This window comes from Pieris brassicae, chromosome 10 (assembly GCF_905147105.1).
Source record: "Pieris brassicae chromosome 10, ilPieBrab1.1, whole genome shotgun sequence".
Lineage (NCBI taxonomy): Eukaryota > Metazoa > Arthropoda > Insecta > Lepidoptera > Pieridae > Pieris > Pieris brassicae.
Genome location: NC_059674.1, coordinates 14886465 through 14902239, shown reverse-complemented (window position 1 = coordinate 14902239; position 15775 = coordinate 14886465). Strand labels below are relative to the sequence as shown.

At 30.9% G+C, this 15775-nt stretch overlaps 2 protein-coding genes across 7 annotated transcripts; one reads left to right on the top strand and one right to left on the bottom strand.

Moving 5' to 3' along the window:
* Nucleotides 1-245: 245 nt before the first annotated feature.
* LOC123715521 (RNA-binding protein 8A) lies at nt 246-2339 on the bottom strand. The gene is made up of 6 exons (XM_045670565.1): nt 2247-2339; nt 2090-2166; nt 1636-1732; nt 1371-1488; nt 712-825; nt 246-452 (listed from the first exon to the last, which is right to left on the bottom strand). The coding sequence occupies exons 2-6, from the start codon at nt 2148-2150 to the stop codon at nt 348-350; spliced, it is 495 nt and encodes a 164-aa protein (XP_045526521.1). The 5' UTR covers nt 2151-2166; nt 2247-2339; the 3' UTR covers nt 246-347.
* A 217-nt stretch (nt 2340-2556) lies between these two features.
* Nucleotides 2557-9214, top strand: LOC123715052. 6 transcript variants are annotated; one of them, XM_045669850.1, is made up of 11 exons: nt 4080-4212; nt 4303-4399; nt 4976-5082; nt 5165-5395; nt 5711-5887; nt 6225-6286; nt 6521-6671; nt 7110-7257; nt 7880-8249; nt 8383-8507; nt 9044-9214. In XM_045669850.1, exons 2-11 carry the CDS (start codon nt 4375-4377, stop codon nt 9160-9162), a joined length of 1515 nt encoding a protein of 504 aa, XP_045525806.1. In that variant the 5' UTR covers nt 4080-4212; nt 4303-4374; the 3' UTR covers nt 9163-9214. The 6 variants fall into 6 exon arrangements, with proteins under 6 accessions (XP_045525801.1, XP_045525800.1, XP_045525802.1 ...); XM_045669845.1 differs by lacking the exons at nt 4080-4212; nt 4303-4399 and adding an exon at nt 2557-2950 and having other exon boundaries at nt 7883-8249; XM_045669844.1 differs by lacking the exons at nt 4080-4212; nt 4303-4399 and adding an exon at nt 2561-2950.
* The last annotated feature ends 6561 nt before the right edge of the window (nt 9215-15775 follow it).

Below are 15775 nucleotides of genomic sequence, written 5' to 3'. Positions count from 1 at the left end.
AAGAGTGTACTATGGTGCACTTGTTGATCATTATTCATTGGATAAATAAACACATTTTTGTGGACTAAATGAAAATACTGAAATTCTTAGTGGAAAATTAGATGTACTTTTTAAAACAACATTAAATTTACAATAAACTGTAATTTAATTACATTACGTCTTCTAGCATAATATGGTATGTCACACCACTAGAAAAAGAAAACGGGTGTAGATTTTTACTTTAGCTTAAAATCAATGCATAATAATAAACTTGAGACAGATATAATTTATTTTTATCTTTAGCAAAAGACAACTTCTATTTGTTTAAGTAAGTCCACTCAATTGCTCAAGCATGTTTAAAATTAAAACTATCGTCGTTTTTTATGCCCCTTTGTAGGTCCTTTTACAAAGCACCAGTCAACAGAAATTGTCTGGCCAAGGATATCTGTACCATCTAGGGCTTCACGGGCACTCTGAAAAAAATAAACCACTCAAAAAAACTCTCCATTTATTTATTATATACACTAAGATTTTTAAGTTAAAGCAAATATATTTGGCCCTTATATACATAAGTATGAGTAAGTTTTCATTAATAATTTTTAAACGGTTCCAACTTAAAACACTTATCATTTGTTGATTAGTCACTTGCTATGCTGGTTCCTTTCATAAAAAAATTCATAAGGTTTGTTAGCTAATATATAACACTGCTATTAGAAAACGTAAAATACTCACAGCCGCTTGCTTATAAGTTTCATATTCAACAAGAGCATATCCTTTGAGAAAGCCAGTCCGTCTATCTAAATTCAAATGTATATTCTTTATGTCTCCGAATTCTGAAAACTGATTCTGTAAAGAGAAAACACCACTATATAAAGAACTTATATTTAATTAAATATATGAAAACATGTATTATGCATGCAATATGTTTCATTTGGGAACCCTTTCATGTAAATGTTGGCAAGGGCTGTTATATAAAATACTACATAGCCATAATATATGACTACATATGAATAAACATTTCCAGTTACAACCAAATATCATGGTGACTGCATAACTCACACTTTTCAGTACCTATATTTCAAATATGATACTTAAAGATTGGTCAATTGATAAAATTATTACCAAAAAAAATTATGCTCTTTCCCAACCATAGAATGTTTCAGAAATACTGAATTACTAAACCCTTTTAAATGAAATGTACATGTAATAACAGGTATAAATTAATGATAGTGCATTAATTGAATATATTTTTAGCTAACGGAATCTACTTAAAAAATAATTGATTTAAGGTGAGAATTTGACACAGTATGATTGTAATCACTGCAACGGGTATTGGTACTAATAATGTTAATAATACCTCATGGTAAAAATAAATCAATTTTATAATATACCTGAATGTCCTCTTCTTGTGCTTCCTCATGGACATTGCTCACAAATAGAATCCATCCCTCAACAGATCTCTGAGGGCCAGGTGTATTGCCATCACCTTCGGGTGCTAAGCTGTCATATCTACAAATAAAACCGGCAAAGTAATTACAAAAATGCTGTACTTCAGGTGACAAATTAACATATCCCTGTGCAGCATAGGTAGAAACTAAGTCACATGGCCTTCATTTGTTGCGCTAGAGTATAACAAAATATATAATTATTTTGTACCTTCCGCGATTACCCCTCTCAGTACCTCCGCCAGTTTCTGAACCAAACCCACGACCCTTACGTTTTCTTGCTTTCTCCTTTAACCTTGCAATTCCCTCTAAAAAATAAAACAAATATTCATTTAATAATTCAATAAGAAATGTAAGCACTGCTACAGTAAAAAAATACTATTCAAGAATTGAAGCGTTTACGATTAAATGCACGAACAATACTTTACTTTCAAGAAAGTGATATAAATTAAATCCGTGATCTATCTACAAAATGCCGATTGGTTATACACTGAAATTAGTAACAATCATTACAATGGTAATCCAAACATAACCTATACTTTCATTTAGTATTATACCTTATTGGTTACATTAATGATTAAGCTAAACTAGGTAAATACAATTTATAACTTATTACAAATTATTCTTAACTGAGTTACACAATTAAATATACTATTAATACTAACGTTCACCATCTTCATCGACCTCAAATTCTTCGGAATTTTCGATGTCCAAAACATCTGCCATTTTAAGATTTAATAATCTAGAAAATAAATAAAATATAATCTTTGAACAGTCACCTATTTAAATTTGTGTATCAAATAAAACTAATAAAGAAATTACCAAAAAATTGAATTCAATATCAGCACAAACATGAAACATCAAACCTCCACAGACTAGAAAGACATTTTTATTTTTTTAAAGCGTAGAAACTACAATAACAGCGTTATTATACAAAGAATGCACAGTGCTGCCGGCTGCGTGAAAACCCAGAAAAAAAACAGACTATGAGTCGATTTAATTTTGTAAAATTTCTTTAAAGAAGAATATCCTTTTTGTTTATTTTTAGACGTTTTAGGATAATGGCAATAACTCTATAGTCTGATAGAATCTTGATAGAATATTCTAAATATTATTATTTTTTTTGTATTACTCGTTTTATTTGGCAAATGATTATGTGAATTATATATATTAATTTCGTTAATATCTTTTTCGAAATTTTCTCAAAATTATGAGTGTATATAATATGTGGGATAAGGAAGTAAAAGAGCCAAAACTGAAATCATCTTTATCAAATGAATGGGTTTACGATTCTCCAATAGCTACACCAAGGTCGTCGTCGCCACCAAGTAAAGTTGGCGAAGCGATCTTTAACAAATATAATGAATTAATACATTCCAAATCAAACATTGCTACGGATGCAAAACAATCGGAACCACTGGATAGGCCATTTGATTTTGACGATGAAGAGTTTGCTTTTGGAATAAATCTGCTTAATAAAAATGTAGCGTGTGTTGGTGACAACATAACTAAATTAATTCAAATGGGTAAGTTTTACTTTAAGTAGGATATTTTTTATTCAAAATGTGTGGGATGCACAATTTTATCACTATACGAATCTACTTCTACTACTACTCTTCAAATTTGTTGTGTTATTTTTTTAAAAGGACACATTTTTCAAACTTTCACAAAATCAATACAACAGGAGGCTCCTGATGTTAAGTCATACCGCCGCGACAGCCCATAGCAGAGTCACAATGCAATGAAAGCACGCGAGTGCGTTGCCGAGAGTGACCGAGGGAGGTAAAAACAAAGACAACGGACTTGGAAAAAGCCACTCTCCACTTCACGGTCATCAAAAGCTTCATAAGTTATCTGGACCACTGGGTGCTAAATCTTTAAAGAAGCTAATGATTATGGATGGATGGATGAATGGTAACTCTAGAAAAACGGGTTGTCACTTGTAGTTGTGCCGGTAGTTCTCTGTTAATTGATAAATTCGTACTTTTCGTTGGCCAAGGAATCCTGATTACCCACTTCATATTTCAAGGGAATCTATCGTTCTCCTTTAGGATGCTCGCAGAGTCCATGTTTCAGCGCTGTATAAAAGATTAGGAACACAATCTTTTTTAGTGATGTATAATTTTTATTTTTATGGCAATAGTTGTAACTTTATGCCAGTTTCAAGTAACAGGTAGGAAAAATACACACGAGAAAAAATAAACAAACATATCAAAAGGAAACAAAGGGATAAGCTAGTTAAAAACGAAATATGGACATAAGCATATTACATCTTAATATTATTATTGGTTATGAAAGAAGATAATACAATAAAGGATAAAGCAAAAGGCAGGAGATTTTAGTCGGAAACGGAACATGTAGTAATTGCAAGGAATACAGTAAGGAGGTGCGGTCATATTGGGAACAACAAAAGAATATATTGTCGAGGTCATCAATATCTTCTCCATCCTCACAAACCTCACCTTGCTAAATGATGACGCGTAAACGCATTCTGAAAATGATAGAAGTGACAATTTTAGAACTGTTTACTTTAAATAACCATGGTTTACTGGAATCCTGGGTTTTAGTAATCTTTCTTTGGCTCATTTCTTATTTAGTCTATGGACACACATTTATAATTGTCAAAGTCTTAAGAAGTTTGAATTTTGTGATTAAGCTACATCGGATATTTGTCGATTTTGTTTTGAAATGCTTTAATATTATACATTTTATGAAAGATTTAATCTAGTAAATTAAATCACAATGCCTGAAATGTCTTTAAAAGATTCAATAATTACATCATTAAGCGGTAAGTTTTTTAAATTCGCCATGCCTTTAGATTACATAATTTTTGTTTTCACATATTTATATATTATTTGACACGTTTATTTAATTTTAGCTATGATCTGCTCCACTTTTTAGCACCCTTATAGACTTATATTACGTTTTTACGTCTACAAAACCAAGCAGAATGCCTATAGACCAATTCGTTTTCGGTATAGTTGTTTACCTGAATTTATAAATTCTACGGTTTTATATTTTTTTACTAATATTAATATATATTTTTTTTAAAATGTGGCTTAAAACTCAAATATGACTTGAGTACTTGTACTTGTGCTTTCTTATTCAGGCACATTCCTTAGCTATCAGAGAAAGATTTATTTTTATCTACTATAATAAAATATTGAAAGTTTAACATTATTTATATGTTTATAGAAGCCACACTAGAGTAAAATAGGTATCTAATTGGCAATTACCATCATAATTTTTTTTTTTAATTTATGACATGCAATGTGAGTCAGCAATTACAATATTATTTTATCTGTAAATAAGTTGTGGTTTATTGTGGTAACATGGTTTATACCTTTTGCTACTAAAATATTGCATGTTTTGTTTCTTCTATGTTTGTTTCTCATTAAAATTCACATTCAATATATTCCAAAGCCACATTTACAGATATTTTTTTTATATGTTTGGACGTCATTAATATTATGATTGAAATGTGTGTCATGTATTTAATGTTCTATCAAGTTAAGTTAATATTATTATTGTGTGTACTGTACCAATTTCAGCACAAGAACCTTGGCCAGATAATGTGAAGTTGTTCCAGCCATATGAAGTTGAGCAAATATTGTTACCTGATAATGCTAGTTGCTTAGCTGTTCAAGCATTTTTAAAGGTGACAAAGTTCTTTCATATAGATGCAATTGTGTTTTTTTGTATTCTCTTTATCACCTTAGTAATATTTTTGGTACTTTCAGATGTGTAACCTCCCTTTTGAAGTAGAAATGCGATGGAATGCAGAATTCATGTCTCCATCTGGTCGGGTGCCATTCATTAAATGTGGAGCTTTTGTTGTATCAGAGTTGGAGCCAATAGTCCAGTTTGCAGCAAACAAGGGTGTTTCATTATGCAGCAAACTTAGCACAGAAGAGAGAGCTGAAATGAGGGCCTACATGAGTCTGATAACTAATGTCTTGGTTAATGCTGAGGTATGATTACAACAATCAATAAGAGATTTCTATGTTTTATTCTCTATTCTATAAAAAATATCGCCTACTGGGCAATATATATTATTCCTCTGCAGTATGGACAAGAGGTTTTTATACTTCACAGCCTTCTGTCTCGAATGTGTTTCACTTACTTTAAATAAATATGTTGCACTGTGAGTAAAATGTTGTTCAAAGTAGGTAAGATTTCGTTGTTATTTTCTTATACATGCATTGATAAATATCTATTCCTCATGCAAGTGTCTTCATGTATTTGCTATGTTCTGTTTGTAAAAATACTGTCCTTGACGATTCCAGTTATACATATCATGGGTGGACCAGGACACATACAACACAGTGACTCGGATTCGTAACTCATCAGTTTACCCTTGGCCACTTGGTTGGATCCAAACTCGGTCCAAACGTAATGCTGTTATTAAGCGATTAAAAGCATTGCATTGGTATGACAAGACGTTGGAACAGGTGTTGGCTGATGTAAGAGTTTATTTTAACATCAATCAATTCAACGTGTTATTAGTATATTTGGAGGTTGCCACACATATTATTTGCCAGATTAATGGTTGTTATATGAAATTAAAGTCATATATATATAATGAAATACACACTAAATGTATACAGAGTTCCACTCTGCCAGCTTATGTTTTTTAAGATATTACTTGAAAAAAAAAAAATTTACCATATCATAAAAAAAATAAACAAATGAATTGAAATTAATAATTTTTAATTTATTTATAAAGCTAGAATAAATATACTTCCTGATTGATACAATTATTTCTAATGCATAAGTATAGATTTTTTAAATAATTTTCAGGTAGAGCAATGCTGCAACTCACTCAGTCAACGTCTTGGGGATAAGGACTATTTCTTTGGAACGTAAGTTTGTTTTTTATATCAAATATGATTAATCCTATTATTTCAAAATTTAGACTGCTTAGGACCTTGCTTTAATTACTTCCTAATGATATCTCAGTAACAAGTTTAAGTGTCCAGTGTTCTGCGTTATGTAAAGTAATTAGAATGTGTGAATTGTTTTTTGAAATCCAGCAACTGCAAGACTATTTTAATCCTTAAAAACCCAATTTGTTCCTATATTCCTCATCTCCCCAGAGCCACACCCATTGATGCACTTGTGTATGGACATATAAGGGCCCTGTTATCGGCTGTAGGTCCTAAAGCGGCCTTACTTATAAAACCTGTAACTAGCTGTCTCCTTAGACATTTATTACGGATGACCGATTTAACACAGATGACTTTACGGGTGTGTGAATTTGTTTAACTAACCGTATTCCTTAGAGAAGTTATATATGGCAACATTATTTTCGTGGATTGTTTGGTGTTTAATAATGTTACACAATGTTTATAAAAATAATGTTCTGTGAAATGTATATCGTCATTTTGTAATTTTTTATTATATAATGAAAATGATTTGGATGACATGGGCACAACGTGTTAGCATTAACGGTACCGTATTGAGAACTTATTTGTTACGAAAAATTTAATAAACATTTCCATACTTAAATACGTAATAATAATAAAATATATAAACTTTTTACATATGTTAGCTACCAACGGTTTTATAAAATATGTGTCGAAAAAAACGACGAAAATTTGTATTTAGTGATAAAACTATTTTTTGTAGTAAGGTTATCTATTTTCTCGTTGAATTTTAAATAAATAAACTGTTCTGTTTACTTAGCCCCAAGAGGAGTACTTGGTGGCTCAGGGTTGCCACCTCTGTTCTCGTAGACATTCACCAGAAAGGTCAATATCGAGAACAAAACGATCAAAAATGTGCATGCGCAACCCTAGTCGGGAGAATGTTACATACAATAAGGATGTTTTTGGTTAATATTATATTTATGCGTATTAAATCTCTTTTAAAAATAATTAGATACTAGATGAACGCCCCCGACTTTTTAATTGAGGATAAGACAACCGAATATTGAACCGAATTCAACTAAATTTCAAACGCACATTGTTTTAACTGACAGTTAAACTAACTTGACAATCAAGAACTTTTTAGGTGAATTGTCTCTTAAATGTCACATCCTTGAAGATCTAGCCTTAACTTAATAATGGGCTAATAAGTAATTTAAGTCTAACATGATTTACTAAAAGGATATATAAAATGAAGTAGCCAATATTATACTTACAGTACCTATATTAATTTTGCTTTAAATTTGTGCTATATTTGTTTTTTCTTACAAACGGGTAAGAGGCTCAGCTGATGTTAGCGATATCGCCGCCCACTGACAACTGACAGCTGGCAAGGCTTGCAAGTCCTTTGCCGAGATTTGCTCTACTCATTGACTTGCGCTAATATTTATTACAAAGTTCTTAAGTTAAATCACTGTAATGATAATCATAATGTCAATCAGTTATAGTAGGTAAAACTTTTATTCAGTTATCGCAGTAGAAGTTAAATTATTTAAACAATTATTTTTTATTTTACAATTAAAATTCTAGCAGGTTTTAAGCCATTTGCATCAAGACAAGTTATAATAATGACAACTAAAAATGGTACTATTACATGCGAATATGAAGGGCAGGAAATGAGGCAAATGGAAGAGTCCTACGGGTTCATAAACGATATAATATATGATATTATCGACAAAGTTGATGAAATAATTTCTGATATCGACAAACATTTTGAATTTATACCCTGCCCAATTATCGATAAAAGTTATATCAAAGTTAACGATTTTTTGGATACAATCGAGGAGAATAGCGTTTCTATAGAAACTGAGGAGGATGTGTTGCAAGTTATTGATGATAGTGATGTTCTCTTTAAACATGAATCGGATATCGATGAAAAAGCCAATGATATGGATTCTAGGTAAATTTTTGTTTGTATTGAAAGATTAAACATATTAAGAACTTTGACGACAAATTAAATGATTAATGTTCAAGTAGACGACCTGCGGATATAAGGTAGTTAGTATATATATAACCCAATACCTGTTTGACAGTGGTTGCCCCACGGTAACGTTAAATGGAAATGGAAGTGAGACAAAAACTAAAAGTGCTGCCAGTTGTAAAATTTCAAAAATATCATGCGAAAAATCCAGTGCTTCCCGATTTGAACTGTACAGAGGTTTTTTTTAAATCTTATTTAAATTTGTTTTCTATAAGTTCTCTTTCCTTGAATGAAATTTGGATCAGAATTCGTGACTTTGGGTAGATATATATCTAAACAAAAACATATGCGTATCGTGGGCTGTACCCATTTTTTATCTCAACTGTACTTCGCGTTGCTAATATATTGTAAGACATACCTCTTTTAACTTTAATAGTAGTAACTTAACAATAAAATTTATTTAATACATGTGTCGGTGTTTCCAGTGTGTCACAGCACTCTTTATGAGCGAGACTGTCCCTCATATCGCCATGCGATAAATGCGCGTTAAAAAACTGTACTTAAAACAAGGTCTATATTATGTAGAGATCAAAAAATTCTCAACTTTTGATTTGAGTAACAGTAATAACCTTTTTTATGATGACAACACTGTTACGTCATTAACGTATAGATTTATACTTAATATGTAAAAAATAAAGTATATTCAACAAATTAAATGACGCGTATATAAGAGTTATATTTGTTGGTACTTGAAATGATAAAATGATTTTCAGAATCTAACTCTACTTTAAAACCCAATGAAGATGAATTTTGTGTTGAAAGCCTTTTGAGATCTCTTCGCAAGGAACGCGCGGAGAATTTCAGTCCCATTGCCGTCGATGACATTGATTAGTTTTGTTAAAAAAATGTTGTTTTGTTTTTCTCTTAATAAATGTATCTTTTTATGAGTTTATTTTAATGTCTTAGTTGAATTTGAAGATCGAGGTGAGACATTGGTAATTCTTTGGCACTCTGTTGTCTGTAGAATAGGTATAGTATTTATTTGTTTAAAACAGTACTGAATTTTCTTTAGATGTGTATCGCAATTTAAGTAATGGCATCTCAACACAATCGATCTTATAAATCGTAGCATAATAACGATAATATTTGTAGTGGTATTAGAAACTATCTCCTTTATTCATAAAAATATTGTACTTGTAGTCTAATTGCATCAAACAGTCACCTAACACATATCAAAATTACGCAAACAATATTAAAGTGTACTTTAGTTAATGTTAAAATAATGTAAATCGGTTCAAGTTTTTATGAGTAAGGTATACTTAGTCAAGGTAGATTTACCTAATATTAATTAAAGTTACTAGATGATATATTTTTTTTATTTCCAGACCGACAGAACTTGACGCCCTGGTATTTGGTCACGTGTTCACAATAATAACCACGCGTTTACCGTGCCGTAAACTCGCAGACACAGTACGTCGACATGTAAGCTTAGTCGCGTTGGCTAAACGTGTGGATGAACAATACTTCAAGCGCGCATAGCCTGAGATATTCAAGGACATCTCTACCGTATTTCAGAGTCCTTGAATCCTATACCTGTCTCTTTCTAACGTACTAGTGGAATAGTTTCGTCCTTTTCTCGGACCATGGACTGTTTTGAATCTGTGGATGTTATTGTTTTTATGATTATGTATTGAGAGGGTTATGTTGAATATAAATATTATTTATGAGTACTAACTGCTGACATACTTGTATTAATACAGTATTTTCGTTTAAACTTTAATATACCTAATAATATTACCCTATTTTCTTTATATCCAGGGTTTAAAATAATTGTCTAGGCTTTTCAGACATCTGTAATTTTGTTACTAAAAAAAATGTGTTATTTTATTTTTCCATAGAGTACAATATAAATTGTCGTATACCTAGAATTAGATCTATACTATACCCTAAACGAATGTTTACGTATTAGTTGAGTAGTTTTAAGTTAATCATAAATTAATTATACTCTACTTATTATGCATTTGACATAAACAAATTTAACAACATAAAAGGCATTAAATATGCCTAGAAATAAATAAAAAATTGTTTACTGTAAGCAGCAGTATCTGCAAAGAATAAAAGATTCTGGCTTTTTACCACTGCCATTTCTATAACTACATTTATTTGTATCTCTGAAGCAGTTTGAGCTTAAATTTTTAGGCTTCCCTTCACTTTGTAAAATAGAAATGCACAAATTGTTCTAAATTTTTAAATCTGCATAATCTTCCTGTTAATGGCCCTGAAGTAACTTGACAATGTTTTAAAATTGTATCTGTATAAGCATTTGTTAAGTTTATATTTGCAAGCATTTTTGTTGTTATGGTTATGAAATTAATAAATGTAGTCACACTTAAATGTTTTATTTTAAATTGTGAAACATGTATCGCTGTCTCAGGTGAAATCATGTTTAAAAATTAAAGCGACCGGGTAATAAGGTAAATCTTTATAACCAAATTGTGTAGTCCAGTGAGTCATATTCTTCTATGTCCAATCAAAACATTTTATTAGGAAATTTCTATCCAAAAACAATTCTGGCGCATTTCATAATATGAGGTTAAGTTATATAGGCATATGACTTATGCCTCGTAATGTTCCAAGTTCGATATGAGTTAACACCGATAGAATTGGTTGTGGTGGAACGGAAAATCCTGGCCCGATAGACTGATATAAGAAATTTTATAGTTATATCTACTATAATTCGTTAGAAGCGCATTAAGTTATTATATGCTCTGCCGTGGCGAGTATGAGATCTACAGTATCTACCGGGTGCAATTGAATGTGAACAGCTTACAAGTGGGGTTGCCATTGCAAGATTTTCATTTTAAAGGCAAGAGCCTTTGGTCTGCAGATTTAGTAATTCTTTGATTAAAAAAACCTCAATAATCCTTAGCACTATATTTATTTGGTTTCCATCACAAAATAAACGGCTGCAATCATTCAGTCATTCACTTCATCCGGAGACTTAATTTCTAAAATCACTCGCGCACAGATTAAAAATAAATTACGGTTTTTACATTTTTCATTTTACAATTTTTTTGTTTCCACACATCACAAAATACTGAAGCATAAACTTAATCTATGTGTGCTACGTCTCCATTTTGATAGTTGGGTTATTAGATTTGCCAGAATATTCTAGAATTTAACAGATGTTTCTAGATCCTTCTGGACTGGTGGAGGATCATTTGACGGACACTGAAGGATGACACACCGAGACCAATGGCTGCGAGAGCTAGGGCCGATCTTGACACCATCTTTTCACGACTTGCTGGCTGTGGACAATAATAAAGGCTTTAATCTTTGCGTTTAACCCAGTAGAAAGACGTAAAGCTGATTAAAATAATCTTGCTAATTTCAGTATAGAATCAATCGACGTGTAAAAAATTAATAATATTTATTTGTTTATGCATTCTTAAATATGCTATTTAGCACATTTTTGCATATAGAAATCCCTTCAGGATAAATGAAAGTTAACGAACGCATAAATAACATCTAAATGGCCTTGCGAGCCGACCTTCATTTCTTTTACTAAATTACAAGCAAAAAATAATTGTCTCTGTTTACAAATTTCGCTGCCAATTTTCGCAAAATCAAAATAGAACTTCTGTACAGAGTTGATGATTTCAATTTAAATCGCAAAAAAGACATTTATAATCGAACATGCAGCAAAAATCTAGGTACGATTTAGGATTCTATAATACGAAAGATTTTCTTTATTGACGCGAGTCCTGGCTAAAGAAAAATTGTTCTTTCTGTTCTTTTAAAGCTTCTTTGCTTGAGAGGCAAACAAACAGACAAATAAAACCTTTTTTCTATAAGCCGTGGTGTGAAGTATATTAGAAAACTGAAACTAAACTGCTATAACATGCGTAGGATCGCAAGTTATTTTTATGGGCGACAAAGTTGTTGGCATCGTTTCATCGTTCAAACATTCAAATGCGTATATTGAATGAAATTACAACGCATTGTTTAAAAACTGATGCCGAACAATGACAGTAGTTGTTTACCAAACGTTAGTGTCTATATCTTAAATTGACAAAGTTTTTCAGAAGCAACAACTTTACACCCCATCGAATTTATTTAAAGATTTTACAGCAGGAGAATTGCAGTTGATTACGAGATGACACTCTTTTAATTTTTACATACCGGCTAAACTGTATAAAAATCCATTCAATTGTATTCGGGGTCGGTCCAATATCGCTCTAGTAGTGAAATATTAAATAAATAATAGACTTTAAATAAATTTAAACTTCCTAAATATTACAGGAATTTATTTTTGTAAGCTTTAAATATGTCATATGAGCTTTGCCCTTGGACTATGTGCATCAGAAACGACGCAGTGCGTCGTATCGACCGAGTTGCATAACTTATCTAGACGTCTGAACTCAGGGCTATCATATTTCTATACACCAATATACGTAATGGTGTAATAAAACATTAGAAGCAAATTTATAAATTTTATATTGTAAAAAGAAAACGTCTGTTTCACTGATCAACAGTTGACGAAGGCTTGTCTATAATAATTGTTTTGCCCAATGGATATTTCTGATATATGGGTCGTGATACAACTTATTTGACCAAAAATATTAATTTACAAAAAAAAAATTAACTAAGTGGGGAATTAGAATTGTTTTTTTTTACATAATATTGAAAAAAGGTTAAGGTTAAAGGTTATTTATCTTTTATTTTTAAGAGCGGTTTACAAGTTTAAAATTCTATTAATTTATTTTAATATCAATTTTTTATTGTTTTTAGACATTTATTCTTGCGTACGGTAGGTATATATGATATTTTTGACAAACACTAGGTCGATCACTTGTTTGCCTAAGAATTCCTAGATCAACGGCCTTATAGCGTTATAACCCTTTAAATAATACATAAAAATGTATTTCCTAAGTGTGTAGACGTAATGAAATATTAATAAGAATGAATCTTTTGCTTTTAATGTAATGATGGCCTACTTACGTTATTATCAATAAGATCCTTGCTAATTATAAATAAACATTGTAACGTCCAAACTGTTGGCTTATTTAGCGAGCAATTGTTTATGTGCGCAATTATCTCTTAGTGAAGGCTAACATGAAGAAACCAGCAGAAATTTGATTACGTTCTTCTCTATAAAATAAATTGTCAAATAACCTAATCTGTTTTGATTTAATTGTCAAATAATTTTTTGTTGACAATATCAAACTATATACATAGAAATTAAAGTTTTTTTAATCAATTAAAATAATAGTCTTAAAGGTAGTTAAAGGCTTTGTAAAATAAAAACATTAATTCGTCTTAGTAACACATTTGGCTGAGATTGTGTTCTTTTAATAGATAAGACACACGAGCCAAGATAAAATAAATGTCATATGAGTTGTTTAGTGTAGTTATAAAACTTGGTGAAATGTCTCAATAGGGTAGTTTAACTGTTATATTTTAATATTAATTTCAATGTAAAAAACTTGTCCAACGCTTTGTTAGCGTGAAATATATTTATTCTATTCTGTGTAGGTTTGGAAAATAAATTCTATAATTCCACAGAATATGAACTCAAGCGATTCCCAGAGCAGATATATTAGCATAGTTGGGATATTCTGAAGGTATTCTTTGTTTTTATAAACAAAGATACAAAATGATATATTGTTACATTCAGTTGCAAACATTCACCTATGCTATATACAGTGGTCGTATAATTAGTAACACTACGAACAGTCCTTGCAATTATATAAGATACTTCACAGCAATCGGTTTTATTTTTAAATTTATTAATAAATACCACAACAACATGTTCAAAGATTTATCATTTATAAGAAAAATAATATAAATCCCATTACACAAATGCAGTATCAATATTACATTACGGACAAACTAATTAGAAATAACAATTTTTTTTACAGTATTATTAATTAGTATTAAATTACGAAATAGCTACCATTCACAGCCTACCAATAGTTATAATTAATATTTAGTGACGTATATCTTATTTTCAATAACATCACTGCAACGACGTGGCATCGATTCAATCAATTTCATAAATTTTTATAGGGGGATTGAATTCATGTTTCAACAAAAGCTTCATATAGTTCGATTTGACCGGTGTTAAGTTTGTTTGAGACTTTGTTTAAACAATATTTTAGAGATTTTCTATATAGTTTAAATCTGGATTATACTTCTTTGTGTAGAGCCCTTCCCATGGGAATTTACCATATTTAATTTTCATACAATTAACATATGTTTTAGCGAATAATCGCGCCTTTCGGTGTTGCTTGATAAGAAGTAGTACCTTTCGAGAGATTTTTCCAAACAATTTAGCCTTTTCTAACCTTGGGCATATCAGTCTCGACGAGATGTTCCAGCATTGCCCAGTTTCTGGGTGGACTGCGGTGCGCAGTGGAGAGCTGGAGCACTGAGGCGAGCCGACAAATAGTTGTGTAAAACATTAAATTAATGTAATTTTATCAAATTTTCTTCTGAAATGGATTACTTAAATTTTGAATTGCCGCTAAAATAATAGAAAAAACCAAGAAATCTTATTTTCCAATTTCAAAAAAGAACGAGCGATTGATGCTTTTTTTAATGTTTCTAATTTGAGCGGCTAGTAACACAAAATACACACCTACATGTGTAAGTCATTTTGTAATTTAAAGTAAGATATATTTTATGTATCTCATTTTATATTCAGTGGAATTAATGATTAATAATTATTGAATGTGTACATTTTTTACCAACATTTGTACTTACTTTATAAGAAGTGTTTCTAATTATATGGCTACCACTTTATATTACAAAGATTTTTCTCTGCATAGCCGACACATCAAAACCGCAATCAAGGAACATTGTAAGAAAATCAACAGAAGCCAAATTAGCGTCGGTTAGGTTAAGCTCTATCAAAGCTTACGTCTTTAAAAAACAATAAAACGTGACCGTTTCGTCCAGGGCGGATTATTTCTATGAGACTGGCCTTTACTAAAGAGAACTATAATATATACATAGTTAACAATTAGTGTGTGCGCAGAGACAAGACCATAACTGTCATAGTCCGAAAGAACAGTTGTCCGATATATCATAAGTTTACTATATTGTATATTTTATTGATAATAAAGACACCTTCATTGGTGTGTGGTATATTTTCCTCAACGGTTAAGGAAATTCCTGTAAGCGTTGTAAAGCCGATGGCATGGAAGTATGTGACGTTTCATAGTCACGATCGTTTGTGTCTGTATATTGTATTTAAATGTATTGTACTGTTTTGTGATACAATTTATATAATTTTAGATTTAATATCAGACATTTTTAATTATTATGAAGGTACAATAATTTATTTGACAGCTTGCAGGTATTAGTATAAGTTATCGTTCACACGTACGATAAAATTGCAGACAATCTCTTTTTTCACTGATTGTATTGTTAAAATATCCCCCGGCGCTAGATAACACAGGAATTTTTGAGCAGACTAGTTTTCTTATCAGATTTTTAAATAA

Bases quoted from the DNA above. Each gene is read 5' to 3' on its own strand.
- LOC123715521 (XM_045670565.1), bottom strand. From the start codon at position 2,150: ATGGCAGATGTTTTGGACATCGAAAATTCCGAAGAATTTGAGGTCGAT. The intron at 1,489-1,635 runs GTACAAAATAAT...TTTTATTTGTAG, and splicing joins GAGAGGGGTAATCGCGGAAG to ATATGACAGCTTAGCACCCG. The intron at 826-1,370 runs GTATATTATAAA...TTCTCTTTACAG, and splicing joins CACAAGAAGAGGACATTCAG to AATCAGTTTTCAGAATTCGG.
- LOC123715052 (XM_045669844.1), top strand. From the start codon at position 2,635: ATGAGTGTATATAATATGTGGGATAAGGAAGTAAAAGAGCCAAAACTG. The intron at 6,287-6,520 runs GTAAGTTTGTTT...TCATCTCCCCAG, and splicing joins AAGGACTATTTCTTTGGAAC to AGCCACACCCATTGATGCAC. The intron at 7,258-7,879 runs GTTAATATTATA...TTAAAATTCTAG, and splicing joins ATACAATAAGGATGTTTTTG to CAGGTTTTAAGCCATTTGCA.